The sequence below is a fragment of the Terrapene carolina genome, unplaced genomic scaffold, assembly GCF_002925995.2.
Source record: "Terrapene carolina triunguis isolate 2854851 unplaced genomic scaffold, T_m_triunguis-2.0 Scaffold96, whole genome shotgun sequence".
In the NCBI taxonomy this organism is placed as follows: Eukaryota; Metazoa; Chordata; order Testudines; family Emydidae; genus Terrapene; species Terrapene triunguis.
The window spans coordinates 27,254,584-27,278,511 of record NW_020664447.1 but is presented as its reverse complement, the minus strand read 5'-3'; the positions used below and the strand labels follow the sequence as shown (position 1 = coordinate 27,278,511).

The 23,928-nt window shown below is 46.5% G+C and overlaps 1 protein-coding gene across 1 annotated transcript in view; it reads right to left on the bottom strand.

Moving 5' to 3' along the window:
* HSD17B12 (hydroxysteroid 17-beta dehydrogenase 12) overlaps positions 1–22,740 on the bottom strand; it is a 202,219-nt gene extending 179,479 nt beyond the window's left edge. Inside the window, exon 1 of the mRNA XM_024209809.3 lies at positions 22,344–22,740. Within this exon, the coding sequence (XP_024065577.1) occupies positions 22,344–22,506 (163 nt within the window). The 5' untranslated portion in view covers positions 22,507–22,740. The remainder of the gene's footprint in view (positions 1–22,343) is intronic.
* Between the last annotated feature and the right edge of the window lie 1,188 nt (positions 22,741–23,928).

The following is a 23,928-nucleotide window of genomic DNA, read 5'->3' as shown; positions in this document are numbered from 1 at the left end:
CCAGACACGTGAGGTAAGTTTGCCAAAGATGACAGGGGCTTTGCCAAGTCTCGCATCAAATTCTCTATCAAGGCTCAGTCAGCTGGTTAAAGTTGAGCCAAGATAGCAGAAGTGTTCCACTTTGTCCAGAGTTTCATTACTGACGTAGATTTTAGGTGGGATGTTGGTGCCCTGTGACATCACAACTGTTTTTTTATACTGATTACCATGCCAAACTTAATACATGCATCAGAGAACTTATTCAGCACGATCTGCAATTCATCAGGTGACTTAAGAGATGAATGCAGCATCATCTGTAAAGAGCAGATCTTGAATAGTGAGCTGGGTGACATGCCTTTTGCTCTGAAATCATCTGATAGTGAACAAGCTGCCATCCATCCTTGATCATTTCCAAAAGCATACTTAAGAAGAATAGAGAAAAAGATGCAAAAGCCAGAAGGCACTAAGACACAGCCTTGCTTTATGCCTGCATCAATGCTAAACTCAGATGATGTTTCATTTTCATACTGGATAGTCGCCTTCATTCCCTCATGGAACTTCTTAAATAGAAGAGAATATTTTTTGTGGACAGTCAGTTTTCGACAGGGTCTTGTATATGACATTCCTGCTAACTGTGTCAAAGGCGTTTTGTAGGTCAACAAATGCTACATAGAGAGGTACCTATTGTTTATGGGTTTTTTCTTGAAACAATCACATTGTGAAGGACATGTCAGTCATGAAGCATCCAGCTCTGAACTGGCTCTCAGGATAAACTCTCTCAGCAAGGACTTGGAGTTTTTTCAGCAGGACCCTTGCAAGCACTTTGCCGACCACGCTGAATAGAGATATCCCTTGGTAATTGTTGCAGTCTGCTCTGTCCTCTTTATTTTTGTATAAAGTAATTATGTTTGCATCATTCAGATCCTGGGGTCTGTGGCTTTCTTCTCAGCGGGTGCAGAGAAGTGTGTGGATACAGCTCGCAAGCTTTCTCCCCCCTGCCTTTAGGAGCTCTGGAAGTATCTGATCATTGCCAGCTGCTTTCCCAGGCACAATCTCTTTGATAGCTTTCTCTACATCTTCAAGAGTTGGTGTTTGGTCCAGCTCCTACATCACTGGAAGCTGGGGAATGGCAGCTAAGGCAGTATCACAGATAATGGCATCCTTTGAGTAGCGTTTTTTGTAATGCTCAGTCCATCGGTCAAGTTGTTCTTGCCTGTCAGTCAGGATGGTACCATCTTTCACTTTCAAGTTTGCAGATGTTTTTACAAATTGGCCCAAGTGCCTCTTTGATTCCATCATAGGTACGATGAAGGACCCCTGTTTCAAAGCAGGTCTGAATCTTTTTGCACAGGTCTTGCTAATACTTTCTGGGCACATTCTCTAGTGGCTTTTTGGACTACAGCCTTAGCCTCTTTGAACTTAACGTTCTGGACTTAGTTGGTTGTTGAAGTAAAGTGAAGTGAGCTTGCTTCTTCTTTTCTATGAATGGGAGCAACAGATGTCCAGACGCTCTGAACCAGCCAGGTTCTTTTTCCTTTGTTGTTCCAAAGACATACTTGGCAGTAGACAGTGCCTTAGTCTTGAAATTTTCCCACAAGATGTCAGAATCAGGGAGTCAAATTGATCATTTTCAGAAACACGCTCAAGCACATTGGAGCTCCAATGTTATCAACAGATAATGCAGTTTGCTAATTCAACAGAGCTTGACATTACTCATAAAAAAAGACCACAGGCATAGTTCAGTGGCAAAAGCCACTCAGACAGGTTTATTGCCTTCCTGGCACAGTCCTAGTGCCCCGGCTCCGTGGTTACAGGTACACTAATACATGAGTGCCCAGTGGCAAGGAGTGGCTCTGTCAGCAGGGGCAGTCTCTGCTGTCCCCTACACCACACAAAGAGTTAAGGTGTGGTACCCCAACATTTATAGACTGAGACAAACAACTGAGATAGTTCATAAATTGTTTATCTTCCCTGCTTCATGATATTTGTTTGTTACCTCCACTTCTTCCTGATATCTCAGACAAATCATATTACTAGATATTTACGTAACTATCTAGTGCCTAGCACTAGCAACAACTTTGCCAAGTTCACATACTGGATGCTTATTTGCTTTAATACATGGCCTGACTTTGGTTCACAGCCTATAGTTCGGGACTCAGATCTTGCACCAGATCCAGGGCTCAAGACTCTTTCTCTCTACTACAAGAGGCACCAGTAATTTTTATTAATAGGCTTTTCTGTGTCCCTGATCACTGCAGCACCTGAGTGCCTCACAAATATTAATTTATTTATCCCAGTGAGAACCCATTCCAGTGTCTTAGCCATGACATCTTCCTTCCTTTCTCATGGCTTGGGCCGTGGTTAGCTGAGAAACACCCTTCTTAAGGTGAGCCAGCCCAGCACTTGATATCCACTGGGGCTCTCAAGCTAAGGGTACGTCTACACTTACCGGAGGGTCCGGTGGCAGGCAATCGATGTTCTGGGATCGATTTATCGCGTCTGGTTTAGACGCGATAAATCGATCCCGGATCAATCCCGGAAGTGCTCGCCGTCGACGCCGGTACTCCAGCTCGGCGAGAGGAGTATGCGGCATCGACGGGGGAGCCTTCCTGCCGCATCTGGACCCGCGGTAAGTTCGGACTAAGGTACTTCGAATTCAGCTATGTTATTAACGTAGCTGAATTTGCGTACCTTAGTCCGAAGTGGGGGGGTAGTGTGGACCAGGCCTTAGAGTCACTCACTTTATAAGCAATGGGTAAGGATATGATTCTGTCACCGAGGTCACGGATTCCATGACATTCCAGGACCTCCCTGACTTCTTCTGGGACAGAGCTGGAGCAGCTGTTAACCACTGGAGCAGCGGCGGGAGCGGGTGGTGGTGGCTGGAACAGCCGACTGGTGGCCAACCCCAGTGCTACCAGAGCAGCAGCTGCCAGAACAGCTGACTGGCAGCCCGTCACTGGAGCAGTGGTCCCCAGCTCGCTGGAGCAGCAATTGCAGTTGGGTTAAACCCCCTGGGGCTGAAGCAGCTTTTCTGATATCAGCTGCCTCCACACTAGGCCCTAGTCTACGCTGGGGGGGAATCAATCTAAGTTACGCAACTTCAGCTACGTGAATAACGTAGCTGAAGTCGACATACTTAGATCAACTTACCATGGTGTCTTCACCGCAGTGAGTCGACTCTGCCTGCGCCTGTCGCAGCACTGGAGTACAGGAGTCGACGGGAGAGTGCTCGGGGGTTGATTTATCGCGTTTAGACTAGACGCGATAAATTGATCCCCGCTGGATCGATTGCTGCCCGCCAATCTGGCGGGTAGTGTAGACATACCCTAGGAGTGTTTTGCTGGTACAGTATACTGGTATATCTATACCGGAAAAGTGCTCCTACTGCAGACATGATCTAAGTGACATACTTGCGGCCCTTTACAAATTTGTTTTTCACACTAACAACCTGTCTAACTGCAGCTCTTTCCCTCTGTTCTATAGTAGTTCCCTTCAGAGGTTTCTACAGTGTTAATGCAGCACACATGTGAACTATTACAATTAAAAAACAAAGCAAAGGTATGCTCTGGTTCCCATCTCTAGCTAAACCTGTTACAACACATATTCTGACTATGTTTGCTGACTGGTGGGGGTGGGGGAAATACAACTGAGCTGTCCTAGCTTCAAGTTGCCTCATCCCAAGTTTTTCAGGTTACCAGTCTGCATGGCATCTGTACTAATTATTATTATTTTTTGTAAACCTAAGGTTTCCGCAACCTCCCTTTCTGCCTCAAAAATTTAAGTCCCGAATTGCTGAACAATAAACACCACAGTATAACTGCAGAAACAGAAGTTTCACCTAAAGCAAGAAATTGTTGGCATGTTCATCCTGCTGAATGCAGAGCCAAACTGGCACACTGATTTCTGTAGATCCTTATGAGAAAGTTCCTTTAACAGGAATTACACCAATAGGAAGTTATAGAAATTACACTACAAACCTATAGAAATTAAGAGAGAATTTTAGGCTCTAGGAGCCTTCTGTTGAGTTACCTTAGGCCCAAGTGCAAAACCCCTGCATTAAGGTGGGAGATGATTATTGTGTGTCATGCTAGCCACCAGAAAAAGGGTGGGAATGTTTCTTTGGCCCAGAGAGAAATAGGATAGAGGAGTTCCTAGAGGAAAACCATAGGAACAGTCAATCTTGGGGAAGAAGCTTAGGCTGGGTTTTGTGCAAGAATCGTTGAAAATTTTCAAAATTTTTATAACAAATTGCCAGAAAATAGGGGTGAGTTTTGACACTAAATCAGGGTCTATGTACTCTGTTGAGGAGCAGGGAGGGACTAAGATCATTTACAGGATGTTATCCTTTCTATAGACTTTTTTTTAAATATCCCATAGATTTCTGAAGGTTGGTTAATAAATTGTACATAAAGGTTATCAATCCCTTTTGAATTCTGTAGGACTTTTCCATAAGCAATTATAATGGGGAGTGCTTCACATCCTCAACATGTAGAATAGGAAGTGAGGCTTGAGGGAGTGGTGTGCAGGAAAGCAGATTTTGTAGAAGCAGCAATGTTCAAAGTCACATGAGTACATTTTAAAAAGTGAATTTTAGTGATCATAGGTGCTGATTTAAGAGCTCCAGAGTGTGACATTCTCTAATGAATACACAGTGTGAGCAGTGGAAGCAGAAGGTTAACCTTCTTCTAGCCTAATGCACCCTGTTGATTCTGAGTAGGAAAGCCCACCTCTAGAGGCAAGACAACATGGTCCCACTTGCTTATTCCTTGGAGTCTCTGTAGACACTGCCAGTCAGTGCCTTTTGAAATAGTAAGTTAGTAATATGGACACTTGTCCATTATGGAATGAATAAAATACATCATTCATTTCACTGGTCCCAATACCAACATACTGTGTTATCTCACATGATGCATTCCCCTCAGCCCCATCTGCTTTTTGATGAGAACTCTTTGTTTCCCATCTATAACCCATTGTTTATTCACTGTATCATATTATCTAGAATCATCTTTCTCTCGGTGCATCTTTGTGTGATGCTATGTTGAACATGAAATTGTGTCTACAGCCCTCCCTTTTTCCAATGCATCTGTTGTTGATGAGAAAATTAGTATAGCATGAGTTGGGTTTCACAGAGGTAAGGCAGCAATCATGTAATGCTTCCTCTTCTCCATAGCTCTGTGTTCCCCTCTTATGTTTTTCCAGAGAATTAAGAGGCACAGAAGTCAGGTTATCTTGGCTTATTCATTTCCCCTTATTTTTAAAGATTTGAAAAACATCACCCTTCCTCCAGACCCTTACCTGAGGGCCACCATTTGTCAAATATTTTTGGTAGCACTTCTACAACTTAGTAATATTGCATGTCTACAATACTTTTCATCTTAGGATCTCCAAGCACTTTACAAACATTAATTAATTAAGCCTCATGGAATGCATGTGAAGTAGGTATATATCATTCTCAATTCGCAGACGAGAAAACTGAAGCACAGAGAGTTTCCCTCTACTGGCAGATGGAAGGCACTGATTGCTACTAGATGGACCTGCAGAGGACTAATGGAAAACCCTGAAGTTTTCAAGGACAGGAGATAGCCTAATACAGCAGGGATACCTGCAATTTCTGGAGATGACTAATTACATTATCCCCATTATGGGAAACACCTCCATTTAGCCAGATAACATTTGCAGGTTGGGACTTTCCTACTTTGATTGAGAATAGACTAAACAGTCTACGAGCACAAACATTCTAAGTCTGATGCCCATCCAAATACCAGGCCATGAGGTGAAGTGGGCCTGGGTTGGAATGTCTGATCTTGCCATTCTACTAGGTTAGTATATACAGGGAGGGTTGGATACTGATGGGACAACAGGTTGACATTCACAGAAGGTCCAGAAACCAGAACTATCAGGGCCAGTTGGGCGCTGTGAGAATGACCCAAGCTTTGTCTCAGTGATTCTTCCATAGAACTTGTGGTAGCAGAAGGATGGGAGGAAACACAGATCTGAAATAGTCTGTCCAGGATAACAGAATGGCTTCATCCCTGGAACCATGGCCCAGAACTGCCTTGCAGCAGTAAAGGGTGAACTTCTTGTTCGTTTGGGGATACATACGGATCCCAGGAAGGTGTTTCCCACTGTATAAAGATTTTGTTCGGGAAGGAACTGTGTATCTCCCACTCATTGTCTGTGGAGAAGTACCTGCTGAAATTGCCCACTAAACAATTCTGTACACTAGGTAGGTATGTAGCCAAGACAGATATGTGGTTACTGAAGCACCAATTCAGACAATTGACTACTTCTAAGCAGAGAGAAAGGAATTTTGCTCCATCTTGTTTGTTTATGTAAAAGACCGCTGTCATGTTGTCTGACATTTGGACATGGCGAGACCGAATAAGTGGGAGGAATGTGTTGCAAGCTAGACATAAAAATGTTATTAAGATGATGTTAAAAAAAAAAGTGAACAGAGTTTGAGCATAGAAGTTTCTGGTTATCAGGGAATAATGTACAGATTATTGAGGGTGCAAAGTTTGGTTTAAGATCAGGTGGCATAAGGAATACATAATCTGCAATATCCCTGATTGGGGGTAAAGGGTTGATGGGTCAAAGTACAGGCATTGAGATATGAGGATATGAAGTTCATAAAGTGGCTATGTTCGGGTGTGGAGTATAATGAGTGGATATGATGATGAGGATGGATTGACCCTCATTTGGTGAGATTTAATGTTCAGGGAGTTTATGGTTCCAGTTCATATGATCCAACTACTCTCAGCTCTAGTTGATATCCATCCTGGTCTCCCGAGGATGCCAAGTGGCCTTGTGCATTGTGGTTGTCCAGATGAGCTCTCCATCCAATAAGGGATGCATCTGTGATAATGGTCACACCGAGTGCAAGTGTGATGTGTTCCAGGTTAATCCACCAGGCAAGTTAAGTGATAACCCTAATGGGAATGGTTACTTTGATGTTTATGTGGTCTCTGTCTGGTAAGTAGATGGATCAGAGCCAGACCCATAGGCAGTGTACGTGAAGACTGGTGAATAGTGTTATAGAAGTACATGATGCCATGTGGCCTAATAGGGAAAGGCAGACCGACAGTGGTTGTGATCTGAAAGTGACTTTCTTATAAAATTGTTCATTGTCTGCAATCTTTCTCTAGGGAGGTAGGCCCTTGCTGAGATCAAGTCTACGGTTGCTCCTATAAACTCTATAGTGGGAGTCAAAGTGGACTTTTCTTTGTTCACATAGATTCCAAGACTGCCAGAAGATGAAGCAAGAACAAAGTCACTGACTGGACCTCCCTTATTGGAGAGACCTATACGGAGCCTGTCATCCAGATATGGAAAGACTGTGTACCTATGACGTCTCATTTGGGTGGCCACCATTGAGAAGACCTTCGTGAAAATCCTGGGTGTTGTTGGTAGCCCGAATGGGAGTACTCTAAATTAGTAGTGTTCTTGTCCTACCAGAAACCTAACAAACTTCCTGTGGGATGGATGATTGTCCACATGAAAATAAGAGTCTATCACGTCGAGAGATGTGAACTGCATTTCCTCCTGTAGGGAGGGAATTATTGCTGTCAACGTAACCATTCAGAATTTTGTGAATAAAAACATTTAATTGCCCAAGGTCAAGAATGGGTTTCTATCCTCCATTTTTCTTGGGGACTAAGAAATATGGTGAGTAGAACCCCTTTGCTATGTGTTAAGGCGGACCCCCGCCACACGGGGCCAGGTGGGTGCCCCGGAGCTTGCGGGGCCAGGCAGAGGCACTGGATCCTGGACCCCTGCCATGCGGCTGTCCCGGAGTTTGCTGGGCTGGGTGGCTGCTCTGGACCCCTGACCCCGTGAGGCCGGCCGGGAGCCCCAGACCCCCGCCATGCGGCTGTTCCGGACCCCCACCATGCAGCTGGCCCGGACCCCCGCCATGTAGGGCCAGCCAGCTGCCCGCCATGGACCCTGAACTCCCAACAAGCGGCTGCCCCAGAGTTTGCGGGGCCAGGTGGGTGCCTCAGAGCTTGCGGGGGGCGGCTCCCCCAGAGCTTGCAGGGCTGGGCGGATGCCCCGGACCCCGGATCCACGCTGCCCTGGACCCTGGAGCCCCGCTGTGCGGCTTCCCCGGAGCTTGTGCAGCCAGGTGGGTACCCTGGAGGTTGCGGCTGCCCTGAACCCCTGCCACGCGGGTCAGCCGGCTGCCTGCCCTGGACCCCCACCATGCAGCTGACCCAGAGCTTGCGGGATCCAGCAGCAGCCCCAGATCCCCACCATGCAGGGTCGGGCAGCTGCCCCGGAGCTCTTGGGGCCGGGCAGCTGCCCCGGAGCTCTTGGGGCCGGGCAGCTGCCCCGGACCCTGAACCCCCAACCCTGTGGGGCCATCCGGGAGCCCCGGACCCCCGCCGCACAGCTGCCCCAGATCCTGCGGGGAAAGGCGGCAGCCCCAGACTCTGAATCCCCACTGCCCTGGACCCCCGCCGTGCGGTCGCCCTAGAGTGTGTGGGGTTGGGCGGGTGCCCTAGACTCCTGACCCTCAATGCTGGCCGGGAGCACCGGACCCCCGCCATGCAGGGCCGGCCAGCTGCCCACCCTGGACCCCTGTCATGTAGCTGCCTCAGAGCTTGCGGGGCCAGGCAGCAGCCCCGGACCTCCACCGCGTGGGGTCAGGTGGGAGCCCCAGACTCCTGACCCCATAAGGTCAGCCGGGAGCCCTGAACCCCCACCATGTGGCTGCCCTGCACCCCCACCATGTGGCTGACCCAGAGCTTGCAGGGACCAGGCAGCTGCCCCGGACCCTGGACTCCCCACCCCGTTGGGCTGGCCGGAAGCCCCGGACCCTCGCTGCCCCAGATCCTGCAGGGAAAGGCGGCAGCCCCGGACTCCGGATCCCCGCTGCCCTGGACCCCCGCCATGCAGCTGCCCCAGAGCTTGCGGGGCCAGGCGGGTGCCCTAGACCCCTGACCCTCGAGGCTGTCCCCGCTACAGCAGGGTTGGATTGTAACCCTAGACCCCCACCGTGCAGGGTCGGGTAGCTACCCCGGACCCCTAACCCTGCAAGGTTGGCCGGGAGCCCTAGACCCCCACCATGTGGCTGCCTTGAACCCCTACTGTGTGAGTCAGCCAGCTGCCTGCCCCGGACCCCTGCCATGCGGCTGCCCCAGAGTTTGCAGGGCCGGGCGGCAGTTCTGGACCCCTGCCATGCGGGCCAAGTGGATGCCCCAGACCCCTGACCCCACAAGGATGGCCAGATCCCTAGCCCCATGCCACGTGGCTGCCTGGACTCCCGCCGTGCAGGTCAGCCGGTTGCTCACCCCGGATCCTCGCCACACAGCTGCCCCAGATCCTGCGGGGCCAGGCAGCAGCCCTGGACACCCAACCCCCCGGGGCTGGGCTGCAGCGCCTGTCCCCCATCCCCACGGGGTCGGGTTGTAACCCTGGACCCCCACCATGCAGGGTCAGGCAGCTGCCCCGGACCCTGGACCCCTAACTGCACAAGGTCAGCCGGGAGCCTTAGACACCCACCGTGTGGCTGCCTTGGACCCTCACCGTGTGGGTCAGCTGGCTGCCCGCCCTGGACCCCTGCCACGCAGCTGACCCAGAGCTTACGGGGCCGGCAGCAGCCCCTGACCATTGCCATGCAGGGCCGGCCGGCTGCTCGCCCCGGACCCCCGCCATACAGCTGACCCAGAGCTTGCGGGACCCGGCAGCAGCCCTGGACCTCCACCATGTGGGGTTGGGCGGCTGTCCTGGAGCTGGGCGGCTGCCCCGGACCCTGGACCCCCGACCCCGGAGGGCCGGCTGGGAGCCCTGGACCCCCACTGCACAGCTGCTCCAGATCCTGTGGGGCCAGGCAGCAGCACCGGACCCCCAACCCCACGGGGCCAGGCTGCAGCCCTGGACCCCCGACCCCACGGGGCCGGCTGGCAGCCTCGACCCCGGACCCCTGCCATGCAGAGCAGGCCCAGCAGCTCTGACCCTGATCCCACAGTGCCGGGCAGTGGGGCAGCCCAGATCCCACAGTGCCAGGTAGCCAGGAACCCGGACCCTGCCACGCGGGCCGGCCTTTAACACAGAGCTGAGCTGGGCCGCAGCTGTGTGCTAATTGGGCCGTATGCGGCCTGCAGCCTGCTGGTTGAGAACCACTGTTCTAGATGCAGTGTCAGCTGCATCCACTGCCTTCCTCATGAGGGCCAAGAATTGGGCACTATCCTCTTGAGGGGGATTATCTTCTGGTAATTGCTGAAATCATATTTTGCTAACAAAGCTTGATAGTTAGTAATACAGAACTGAAGACCTGTAGAAGAAAACACCTTCCCTCCCTGGAAGCCTATCTCACCACCCAGGCAAGCTGAATTTAGTGATAAACACTGCTCTACAGCCAAAATGCTTCTGAAATAAACGTAGTCAAACTTTACTAATTCTGGGTCACTGAGAACGAAAATGATGCTTAAAATTGTTGATTGGCTCTAGTTTTCAAGATATGCTATTGGGTCAGTATATGCGACCCTTGACTTGGGAATGGTGGAGGATAAGTGAGTTATAAAGGGAAGGGATCTCAATTTAAACCAGAAATGACTAAAATACATCTTTGACTGGATCTATGAATAAATCTATGAATGGGTTTGGACAGTACTTGCTTTTTAGGCAAAACAATGAATGATGCAATCTGAAGCTGGTATTGCGTCATACATGATATGAATTGCATCATGTTATTCCTAGAAGTCATGAATGATGCAATCATAACGAAGCTTACATCACTCTGCTGAACAAATTGCCCTATATCAGCTCTAGAAATCATACAGTGTCGTGCTCTCTTATTTGTCAGTGTTTGATTTTGCAAAGGGACACATTTCTGTTTAGCCAAAGTGAGCAGAGATGCCTCGTACTTGTGTGAACAGTGCAGATAACTTCTGCTATGTTTGTGGTGAAGTGACTTTTGCATCACAAAAGCGCAGTATAACCGCTATGGTTAAAAAAGCCTATCACCTTTATTTTGGCTGCAAAATTGGAGATCAGGATAAGAGGTGGGCCCCACACATATGCTGCAGCACTTGTGCAACAAATCTAAGCCAGTGGTTGAACAGGAAAAGGAAATCTATGCCTTTTGCAGTGCCAATGATTTGGAGAGAGCCAACAGATCATACCAGCAATTGTTACTTCTGCATGGTGCCTCCAGTTGGGAAAGGTGTGTCAAAGAAGAAAAAGTGGACTGTGCATTATCCAAACATTCCATCAGCTATACGCCCAGTACCCCACGGAGAAGGATTGCCGGTTCCTGATGCACCAGAATCATTCTCACTTGAGTCAGACGAGGAAGAGGAAGAGGATGAAACTTCTGGTCCTGAACCATCAATGTCACAGGACCCACATTTTCTCCCATCCTCCTCCTCTGAACCACACCTCATAACACAAGGTGAACTGAATGACCTTGTCAGGGATTTGGAACTACCCAAGAGTAAGGCAGAGCTGTTGGGCTCCAGACTACAGCAGTGGAATCTCCTGGCAGGTGATGTTAGGGTTTCCATGTTCCGTGACCGTCAAAAGGATCTTGTCCCATTCTTCTTCATGGAAGGTGATCTTGTAGCCTGCAACAACATCGATGGTGTGATGGCAGCCCTCAACATCGTTCACGATCCAGATGAGTGGAGACTGTTCATTGATTCATCGAAGACGAGTCTTAAAGCTGTTTTACTGCATAATGGCAATGTTTTGCCATCAATTCCAGTTGGTCATGCAGTCCATATTAAGGAAAACTTAGACAACATGAAACAACTTTTGAGGTGCATAAACTATGACCAACATCAGTGGCAGCTTTGTGGCGATTTGAAGGTTGTTGCTCACTTGCTTGGTCTGCAGACTGGATACGCAGAGTACTGCTGTTTTCTCTGCGAATGGGATAGTCGTGCAAGAGATTCCCACTACATCAAGAAAGATTGGCCACTCTGACAGTCATTGGAGCCTGGGAGGAAAAGTGTTCAGCATCCACCACTTGTTGAATCAAGGAAGATTTTGTTACCACCCTTACACATCAAGCTGGGTCTGATGAAGAACTTTGTCAAGGCCATTGACAAAACACAAGCAGCTTTCAAGTACCTCCGTGGAAAATTTCCAAGGTTAAGTGAAGCTAAGATAAAGGAAGGTGTCTTTGTTGGTCCTCAGATTCATGAACTTCTTCGAGATGATGCATTTGACCATGCACTGCGTGGCAAGGAAAAGATGGCATGGAAAGCCTTCCAGTTAGTGGCAATAAATTTTCTCGGAAACAACAAGGCAGACAACTACAGGTTGTTGGTGGAAAACCTCCTCAAGGTATACATAAGCCTTGGTTGCAACATGTCACTAAAGATACATTTTTTGCACTCTCATCTAGATTTTTTTCCACTGAACTGCGGAGCAGTGAGCGACGAGCACGGCGAGCGATTTCACCAGGACCTTGCAACAATGGAGAAACGCTATCAGGGCAAATGGAGCCCATCAGTGCTTGCAGACTATTGCTGGACAGTGACAAGAGATGCTCCATTTAATGAATACAAGAAACAAGCCAAGAAGCGCCGAGTAGACACTGAATAGGACTAAACTATGTGCATAATAGTTTTTTGCCTTTTGTTTCATAATAAATTTTATTTATATAACCCTTTTGCTGATTTTTAAAGTGTTACATAAATAGGACAGGTGAAATATTATCATGTAAAGCAACCATAAACACATGAAAAGACCTAGGTTTACAATTTATGATTAAAACTCTACTATCTACACAATATACATAGACATAAAATGTAAAAACTTAAATATCTTAGAAACAGTAGCCAATCAGTTGTTTTAATTGTCATATTTGAATTCAGCACATCAAAATACATAATAAATAGCACATTTTATCTCTGAAGCAGACGACTTCTCAAAAATTGTAGACCAGTGTAACTGGTCACCTATGCCACAGATCACAAAATATTCAGGTTACTTCCAGTCCTAAGGGACAAGCCACATACCTCAGATCAGTTTGTATTTTAGATCTCACATCAAAGACAATTCCTATTGTCAATCCTGTAATAAACTAACTAAAGGTTTATTAATTAGAAAAAAGAAATGAGAGAGTTATTTATAGGTTAAAACAAGCAAGCATACACATAAAAATGAGTTATCGTCTATGGTTCCTAAAGACAACAGAGATGTAGTAATCTGTCCATTCAAAATATCTTTCAGGGAGGATGCAGGGGTAATATCTGGGGTCTGTGCCTTAGTTTAGTCTCTTTGGGTCTGTAAGAGTTCAAACAGCAAAGAGATGACAATTTTTCTTGGGACCCTGTTTTATCTTTTACATTTAGCCTTCGAGTCCATGAGAAGAGCTCCCTTGAATGTAGTATATTTCCAAGGTGTGATAGGGCCATTCACCAATCCTTTGAATTGTGATATTCCTTAATGGTTCCTAACATTCTGTTGCTTTTTTGACTGCTGCTGCACACTGAGTAGATGTTCTCAGGGTATGATCCACGATGACGCCAAGATCTCTTTCTTGAGTGGTAACTGCTAATTTAGACCCCATCATTTTATATGTATAGTTGGGATTATGTTTTCCAGTGTGCATTACTTTGCACTTATCAACACTGAATTTCATCTGCCATTTTGTTGCCCAGCCACCCAGTTCTTTGAGACCCCTTTGTAACTCTTCACAGTCAACTTTGGTTTTAACTAGATCAAGTAATTTGGTATTGTCTGCAAATTTTGCCACTTCACTTTCAGATCCCCCCTTTTCCAGATCATTTATGAATATGTTGAACAGCACTGGCCCCAGTATAGATCCTTGGGGAACCCTACTATTTACCTCTCTCCACTGTGAAAACTGACCATTTATTCCTTCCTTTTGTGTGCTATTTTTAACCAGTTACTGATCCATGAGAGGATCTTCCTTTTTATCCTATGATTGCCTACTTTGCTTAAGAGCCACTGGTGTGGTACCTTGTTAAAGGCTCTCTGAAAGTCAAAGTATACTATATGAATTGGATCACTCTTATCCACATGCTTGTTGACCCCCTCAAAAATTGTAATAGACTGGTGAGGCATGATTTCCATTTACAAAAGTCATATTGGCTGTTCTCCAAAATATCATGTTAATCTATGTGTCTGATCATTCCAGGGGTGGGCAAACATTTTGGCCCGAGGGCCACATCTGGGTATGGAAATTGTATGGCGGGCCATGAATGCTCACAAAATTGGGGGTTGGGGTGTGGGAGGGTGCTCCGGGCTGGGACCGAGGGGTTCAGAGGGCGGGAGGGGGATCAGGGCTGGGACAGGGGGTTGGGGCGCGAGAGGGGATCAGGAGTGCAGGCTCCGGGCGGCGCTTACCTCAAGCAGCTCCCAGAAGCAGCGGCATGTCCCCCCTCCAGCTCCTACGCAGAGGCGTGGCCAGGCAGCTCTGCGTGCTTCCCCATCTGCCGTTTCCCGGCCAATGGGAGCCGTGGGGGCGGGGGCAGCATGCGGAGCCCCCTGGTTGCCCCTACCCGTAGGAGCCGGAGGGAGCATATGCTGCTGCTTCCGGGAGCTGTGCGGAGTGGGGCAAGCCCCCGACCCTGCTCCCCAGCTGGAGCGCCAGAGCGGGGTAAGCCCCAAACCCAACTCCGTGGTGGAGGCTCAAGGGCTGCATTAAAACATCTGCAGGGCCAGATGCGGCCCTCAGGCTGAAGTTTGCCCACCTCTGGATAATTCTGTTCTTTACTAAAGTTTCAACCAATTTGCCCAAAGTTAAGTTTACTGGTCTGTAATTGCCAGGATCACCTCTGGAGCCTTTTTTAAGCACTGGTGTCGAATTAGCTATCCTCCAATCATCTGTTACAAAGGCTGATTTAAGCGATAGGATGTCCACCCCACACAAGGCCTGAAAGGGTTAAGGTGGCTTACTGGGCCAATTAACTGCTTATGCTGCACCTGGAGGAGGAGCCAGGGAGCAATGAGGACTAATTAGAGATGGTTCTTAGCTGGACAGGAATAGGAGGGGCCTGTATAAAGCCCAGTAGGAGAGAGTAGAAGGGCCACGAAGCGGGAGCAGCTGAATCCCAAGAGAGCAAGACTGAGAGTAACAGACTGCAACTGCAGGAAGGGGCGTCAGCCAGGCAGAGTTAATTTCCTGGTGCCAGGAGGCGTTCCAGCAAGGAGTAGAGCACCCTGTGACAATTACATACCAGTTAGTAGTTCTGCAATTTCAAATTTGAGTTCCTTCAAAACTCAACAACATACGCAGGAAGCAGATTAAGCACTTTGGTCCTGCAACCAAGTAATGGGTATTATGTCTTTTTAACAATTGCTCATCAACCCTTACTATACCTAAATTATGGGAACAAGTCCGTGTAATAGCTCAATTGAAGCCGGGGAAGGATGCATCTGACCCAAAGAACTTCAAGGCAATATCAGTCCTATGTCACCTTTATAAACTTTCTGAACGCCTTATTCTCAATCACCTCTCCCCTCATATTGAACAGCATCTAATACCAGAACAAGCCAGATTTAGACTCGCACTGGCCAAATATTAAATATCACCCAGCATATGGAAGATGGATTTGAGAGAGGCATGATAACAAGCGCAGTGTTTGTAGACTTATCAGCGGCATACAATACAGTCAGCCACCAAAACCTGCTTGCCAAAGTCTACGATATGATTAGGGCCCTACTAAATTCATGGCCGTGAAAAACACGTCACGGACTGTGAAATCCGGTCTCCTCCGTGAAATCTGTTCTTTTGTGTACTTTTATCCTATACTATACAGATTTCATGAGGGAAACCAGCATTTCTCTAATTGGGGGGCCCCAACCCAAAAGGGGGAAGTTCCTGGAGGTGGGTCTGACCCAGCCCCGGCGGAAGCCCCTGCAGGGGAAGAGGAAATCCCATCCCTCATCAGCCTGACCAGGAACAACAGCTGGAGCCCAGTGTATGGTAGGAGCCCTTGGCCAGGGCACCCCCAGCCCTACCCCTCCCCGGCTCTGGGCCCAGCGCCCCGACACTTGGGGGCAAAGGGGCCTTGGGCTGGCTGTGTGTGTGTGTGGGGGGGGGGGGACACCACGGAAACCCTCCCCACCCCCCGACCACAGTACCCTGGGTGGTCACCCACATTGCCCACCCATAAGGCCAGCCCTGCCCCTCCCAAAATTGAGGACCCCCCCCTATATCATGCCACCCTCACTTCTGTGCTGCTATGGGCGGTGGTACTGCCTTCAAAGCTGGGCGACCGGCCAGCAGCCACTGCTCTCCAGTCACCCAGCTCTGAAGGCAGCGCCACCGCCAACAACAGCACAGAAGTGAGGGTGGCAATACTGTGACTCCCTACAATAGCCTTGCGCTCCGCCCCCCCATCCACTTTTTGGGTACACCCCCATGGTTAGGACACCGTGAAATTTCAGATTTAAGTATCTGAAACCATGAAATTTATGATTTTTAAAATCCTATGACTGAAATTTACCTGAATTTGGTAGGCCCCTAGATATGATGCATGACTACCAACTAGTGCAGCTCATGTGATCTCTTCTGGAGAACAGATGTTTTTACGCAGAACTGTGCCAGAAATGGAGCCACTGGAGACGACAATGAAATGGCTTCTCACCGTGCAGTGTGCCAGCCCCAACCCTCAACATATATACCAATGACCAGCCCAAATAGAGCAACATGAGGAGTTTCATATAGGTCTATGATCTATGCATCACATCACAGGAGAAGGGCCACTGTTGAGAACAGACTGTCATGTGCATTGAGCAACCTCTCAGCTTATTACAATAAGAACTAGGTTCGCGCCAACCAGACCAAGACAGAGGTGACAGCTTTTTACCTATGCCATCGAGAAGCCAAGCAGAAACTAACCACCACCTGGGATGGAATCCCACTGGCTAATCACCCAAACCCAGTCTACATGGCGGTGACATTGGACAGAACTTTCCTTCAAAGCACATGTAGAAAAGATGGAAGGGAAAGTTAGTGCCTGCAATAACATCCTCCGAAAGATGGTCACCCCAAAGTGGATAGCTAACCCAGCTACTTTGCGAACCACTGCTATTACCATGTGCTACTCTACAGCAGAGTATACATGTCCACTATGTGAACAATCTGTCTATGCCAGGAGTGGCCAACCTGAGCCTGAGAAGGAGCCAAAATGTACCAGTGTACATTGCCAAAGAGCCACAGTAATACATCAGCAGGCCCCCCATCAGCTCCCCCACCCCCAGCACCTCCCGCTCACCCGATCAGCCCTCTCCCTCCCTCCCCATCAGTTGTTTCATGACATGCAGGAGGCTGGGGGGGGGGGAGAAGGGGAGGAGCGAGGGCATGGCAGGCTCAGGGGAGGGGGAGGGAAGGAGTGGAGTGGGGGCAGGGCCTGTGGCCAAGCCAAGGGCTGAGCAGTGAGCACCCCCCGGCACATTGGAAAGTTGGCGTCTGTAGCTCCAGTCCCGGAGTCGGTGCCAATACAAGGATCCGCATATTAACTTCTGAAGAGCCGCATGTGGCTCCAGAGCCACAGGTTGGCCACCCCTGGTCTATGCTAAGAAACTAGACCTGGTTCTAAATGACAGTTGTCATGTAATAACTGGAATTCTAAAGCCAACACCGAAGAATAGCCTGTACTTATTGGCTGGCACTGCACCACCTGATATCAGCAAGAAGGTAGCAAGCCAAAGGGAAAGATCATGGCAGATGGAAGACCGAAGTCATCCACTATATGGTTACACAGGAGTAACAGAACACCTTAAATCACGAAAGAGTTTTATAACTAGTGTTGTGCCTTTGGAGACAACAGTTGGCAAGGCACGACTGAGGTTATGGAATAAAAGACTAATGCAGTCAGATGCACAAACAGATATGAAACCCCAGGAGGACCTTCCCAAAGGGGCCAATAAACACTGGTCAATGTGGCGCTGCCTGAACCGCCTGTGTATGCAAACTGGTGGATCAAAGACTAACCTGATCAAATGGGGCTACTCTAATGACAGGAATATATGTGAGTGCAGTAAATTGGGGAGACCTGTACGAAGGAGGACCTTGCAGCAGTGACAGAAAGAGCCATTGCTTGTGCATAGTTCTGGAAAAAACCTCCAGTTTGTGACAAGGACACAAGAAGACGACTGTGGTGGATTTCTTTGGTATTTTCCTTCCTCAGCTATGTTAAATTTAATTATATTATGATTGCTATTACTGAGCGGTTCAGCTATATTCACCTCTTGGACCAGATCCCATATTTCACTTAGGACTAACTCAAGAACTGCCCCTCCCATTATGGGTTCTAGGACTAGCTGATCCATGGAGCAGTCACATTCACGGTGTCTAGACATTTTATTTCTGCATCCCATCATGAGGTATCATGTACCCAGTCAATATGCGAATGGCTGAAATCTCCCATTATTATTGGGTTTTTCTAGTTTTGTAGCCTCTCTAATCTCCCTGGGCATTTCACAATGACTATCAGCATCTTGGTCAGGTGCTTGGTAGTATATTCCTATTGCTATACTCTTACTATTCAAGCACGGAAATTCTATCCATGGAGATTCTGTGGTACAGGTTGGTTCATTTAAGATTTTTACTATATTTGACTCTGTTTTCTTTCACATACAGTGCCGTACCCCCACCAGCACAACCTACTCTGTCATTCCTATGTATTTTGTATCCTGGTATTATTGTGTCCCATTGATTACCATTGTTCTGTCAGGGGACCGGTTGTAGGCGGTCAGGCCTAGCGGTTGGAGTCTGAATACCAGAGCCAAAGATTGAGAAAGTTGGAGTCAGGAATCAGAGCCAAGGGTCGGAACCGGATTACCAGGAACCAGGGAAGGCAGGAACAGGGTTGGTTCTGAGGCAGGAGGAAGGCTAGGACAGGACTAGAACAAGACTGGGTGCAGGGCAGGATCTGGACTGGAGTTGTGGAGGAGTAAAGCAGGAGAAGGGCCTGGCAAGAGACGGCAGGGAGGCAGAGAGTCCGTGGGCATGTGCATTGAGCAGCCAGCCAGCTACTGCTGCTGCTGCTGAGCTTAAGAAGTGACCTGCTGGCTTCCTCAGCCAAATCAGGCAGGGTGGTCCATCAGGCAGCCCAGCTGACTCACTAGGATGTCAGGAGTCCTGAGCAGGTGCAGCTGTAGGGCCTTACTCCTGACCTGTTCCACCAAGTTTCTGTAATGCCTGTTATAGCAATATCCTCATTTCACAGCAGGCCCTCAAGTTCACCCATCTTAGTATTTAGACTCCTAGCATTTGTATACAAGCACTTAGTTCAAATTTGTCCATATTTAGTTGTCTGCTTTCATGTGATGTAATTGAATGAGACTTTTTTATTTGACTGTTTCTCTTCAGTTCCTACCTGTAATTTATCGACTTCTATTGCTTCCTCTTTACTAGGATATAGAGCACCCCCTTTTTAATAAATCGTCCCCTAACTGATGTTTCTGTCCAAGCCATCTAAAAAACAGCAGCAGAACAAACAAAAGTCCTCAGTAAAATCCCAAGTGAGCTGGTTGTACATCTCCTCAAAGGACACAATAGTTCTTGCACTAAATGACTTTGCACTAAATGCATCTTTTCATTTACATTACTCCTTAAACACTTCTTCCATGAAGTCTTCCAACAATAACCCATCCAGGAAAGAAAGTCATCACAGTGTGAGTGGACTTTTTAAGGATCAGCTAGTGCACAAGGTGTCCAAACTGTATTGTGTGTCCATTTTAATATATAAACCCCTTGGAGCTGGGAACATCTTTTTCACTCTTTCAGCACTGTGCAGAGCATACCAATGATGGTGATGCTCAATAGATAATAAATATTATTCAACTATTCCTCTTCTGGTAAGGCCCACAAAGAGAGAAGAAATTCAAGTAATGAGAGAGAAAAAGAAAAATACTGTAATAGAAGAATCTCAAGATGTGTCCATAACAAACCTACATATCCATATATTATTTTAACTATTTTCTTTCCTACTGCCCTCTTCCACATAGCAATCCCCATTGCTTGCTGCTCCCATTCTTTGTCACCTGTCCAAAATTAGATTATAAACTCCTCAGGGCAGAGGATGTGTTCTATTTGTTCTTCTAAGTGCCCAGTACATTCTTAGTGTTATTGAATTAATCAGGAACTGAAATCCAGAAGCACTAATTTCCAGATTGTAGAACTGACCAACAGTGGTTCCTATTAGCAATTCATATTAAGGGTGCTAGTTGATATGTCTGAATATTGTTCAAGCATTTTCCTTCTCTCTGATGCTGTGCAATTCTTGTCATACTTTTGAACTTATTGATTCCATTTCTAAACTCTTCTTCAGTAGTTTAACTCAAGTGTAGAAAGAACATATGTATCCAGGTCTCTATTACCTGGGGTAGGTAGAGTGGGTGTTTAGATGCCTATCTCTTTTTTGTGTGTGCATCCAACAATTCTTTTTCCATGTAAACTGAGACCTTTCCGCCTACACAATAATTCCTCTTTCCTGTTTAAAAAATGGGTTTCCTTGTTATCTTTGCACTGCCTATTAGACTCAGGCCTGTATAATTTAAGGATTGTACTTCAACTGATGGTTATTGTCTTTTTGTGTGTTACAAATTTGGATCCAAATGTGAGAATGTTTGCAGTCCCAAGAGAGCTCAGTCTCCCAGACCAGAACTACATTTGCAATAGAAAGTCAACATATTATGAAATATTTCTCTTTTCAGTTTTACCTTGAGAATCCAATTTTTCCTGGGCTACTAACAGATTGAACAAATGAACACATTATGTTTTCTCTTGCAATTCATGGATGCATGTGAAACATATATAAAAAGAAGAAAAAAAATACCTAAAATGAGACAATACTGTCCAAAAACTGTGAGGTGCTGAGTTCTGTCAGCTCTCGTTGCAGTCAGTTACAGTTAAGGGTGCCCAATACCTTGCAGGATCAGACCCTTAAAATGTAAGAAAATGATACTTAAAAGTCCACTGCATACTAATGTATTAGACACACCAACTTCCTTCCTTCCTTTGTATATAGTAGACATGGATCCAGACCAGATGACAGGTCCCAATCACCTTGAAAAATGGGGAAGTTCATATCTAGAGCTGACCTTTGCAGTTTGGGCCGATAACTAACATAAATTAAATGAATGTGTAATATCTGCATATTTTTCCACTCCGGGGAAATGCCTCATAGTCAGAATTAAAGTCCTAGAGTTGCTGCAATAGCTTCATGTTCTCTAAAATACAGTTTCTCCCTTCACATATTTTCCACACTACTCCCAATTTCTCCTCTCCACACTAAAAATACTTTCTAACTCTTATCTATAGTACAACAATCCTCCTGTGAGTTACAAGCATTAGATCCAATAATCTGATTGATTTCTTGGGGTTTGTGTTTTCATTTTGACATAGAGCAGGGGTTCTCAAACAGGGGGTCGGGACCCCTCAGGGGGTCACGAGGTTATTACATGGGGGGTCGCAAGCTGTCAGCCTCCACCCCAAACCCCGCTTTGCCTCCAGCATTTATAATGGTGTTAAACAAACAAAAAAAATGTTTTTCATTTACTAAGGGGGTCACACTCAGAGGCTTGCTGTGTGAAAGGAGTCACCAGTGTAAGAGTTTGAGAACCACTGACATAGAGCCTACAAAAAGGTGGACACGTGTACAGTGACGCACAGGTAAGCAGTGCCGGAAAGCCACGGGAGTGAGCAGTGTCAAAGGACTATCCGGCGATATGCACAGAGGAGACATAAGTGCACCGGGAAGTGCATGAGAGACAATGCATTGATGGGCAGTAATGCAGGAATAAGCAGTGAACTCGTTAGGATTATACCCAGTGAATATCAAACAACCCCCTGAAGTTCCTGGGGCTGCTGCTTGGAACCAGCTCCACACTATCGCCCTAGTGTCTCTGGGGCCATAGTTCAGGCCAAACCTAATATTCACTATTATCCCAAATCCCCAGGGCCATTGCCTAGACCAAGCCCCACATTCTCCATTACCCTGAGGCCAGACGAAGGCCCATATTTCCTTACAAACAGTGGCTTACTGTTTTGAATATAAACCTCACTATTGTTACCACCGGCAGCGCCCACTTTTGTGGCACTGACCTTTGAATGGCGCCTGTTGACAAGGACACATTGCACACAGGTAAAAAAAAAAATCCATTATTGCTACAAAGGTGTTTATTAGCAGGGTAAAAGTTACAAAGAAAGGCTGCGAACAGCACCAGTGTTTTCACCCTCCCCCAAGGCAGACATTACAGAGAAAGGGAAACCCCACTAGAGAGCAGGAACAGTCAATCACTTCACCAACAGATACAGCAAAAAGGCAAACAGTTCCATTGACACAGAAAGCAGGTGAGTGAGCACCACAGCGCAGCTAACCTAATCGAATCCTCCTAGCAAACGTGACAAAAGCCAAAGCAAAAACACAACTGACCTGAGTGCATGTAAAGCAAGCTAGGAATACTGTACCAGGCCTGCTGCAGCAATGCCGAGGTTCTGCCTAGAAGAAAGAGAAAATAAAATAAAAAAACAATAAACAGCAAGAGAGACCCCCAGTCAGCAGAGATTTTAACAGCCGCATGACAGACAGGCAGCATTTTGCCAGCAAGGCAACAACTGGCCGGATAATGACATTTACAGCAACACAGGAGAGCGAGAGAGATCTAAAAAGCTCTTTTCCCTTGCTCAGAATTTCCACTCTGACTTGATCAATTGCATCCTTTCCTTGTTTACGTCTAACTGGCACAAATGATCCCACATTTGTGCTGTTTACTGCATTTAGATAGGGGAAATGAGGCTTTTGCCAGAGAGAAAGAACCCCATTACCTCCCTACAATCGGCCATTACAGGAAGAAGCAAGGGAGAGTTTTACGACAGCTCCCAGCATTCTTACTGCCTACAACTCCCATACTGCACACGGTCAACTCCACTGTTAACCCTTTTGTTACACTCAGACAACTTTGTGCCACCAAAGCTACAGTCTATTTCCTATACTTTCCTCCTCTACCACAATGTATAAACAGCAGCTAACATATGGTACAATAACAACAGACATTATGTTAGCTTTCTCCACTCCAACACATACACATACACATGACAGGACTCCTTGATCATTTTAGTGGAAAAGGCTATTTTAAAATTCTTCAGAACAATAACAGATCTGCAAATGCAGTCATCAAATGTTTATTATGAATTGTACATTCAAGTTCAGTCTTTTTCTAACTAGCTAATTTTCTTGCAGATTTCTACATTTCTGCAGTACAGAGTTGCTGGTCACTATTATTATTATTTATTTTGCCTTTTCTCTGTAACTTAGAAAAAGCAGATGAAAGATCTCCTCCTACCTAAATGCATTTTTCTTCATTTCAAAAGACAAATTCTAATAGACACATTAACAGAAAAATATCCTTACAACCCAAAAAGCCTTTTGTGACAAAGCTAGCAAAAGCTACTATATTTTTCCGCAATGAAACTGATGGGAAACTCAGTCATACTATCATGTTTCTTTCTGTCTTTTTCTCTGTCTCTCTCTCTATATATTACATATATGCATTCAAGATATGTATCACTAACACTTGTAGCAGTTGTTCAGCTCCTTCTGTTTTAAAATGAGCAACAAACTGTGTGTATACAAATCATCTATTGAAAATTGAAAAATAAACCACAACACTAGAATCGGTTAATAAAATAACTAATTTAAGGGGTGGGAGGGGGATGTTCATTCATGTAATAGATCCTTACAACAAGAATTCCTGGATTTTAATTAAAATCAGATTTTTTTAAAAAATCCCTGTTTACTTTCTATAAATATGGCTTATTTGAAATAATTTTTAAAAAGAACATTGTACAGCAAATGCAAGTCAAATGGTTCTAATTTGTAGTGCTCCAAACTGTAACATGCTCAGACGTGTAACTGCCTGACAGACTACACAGAAATCTGGTTTATGCTTCAACCTCTGAAACAAATGCAAATATCTAAAAGCATTCTGCTATTTCTCCAAAATTAAAATACCAGGTAA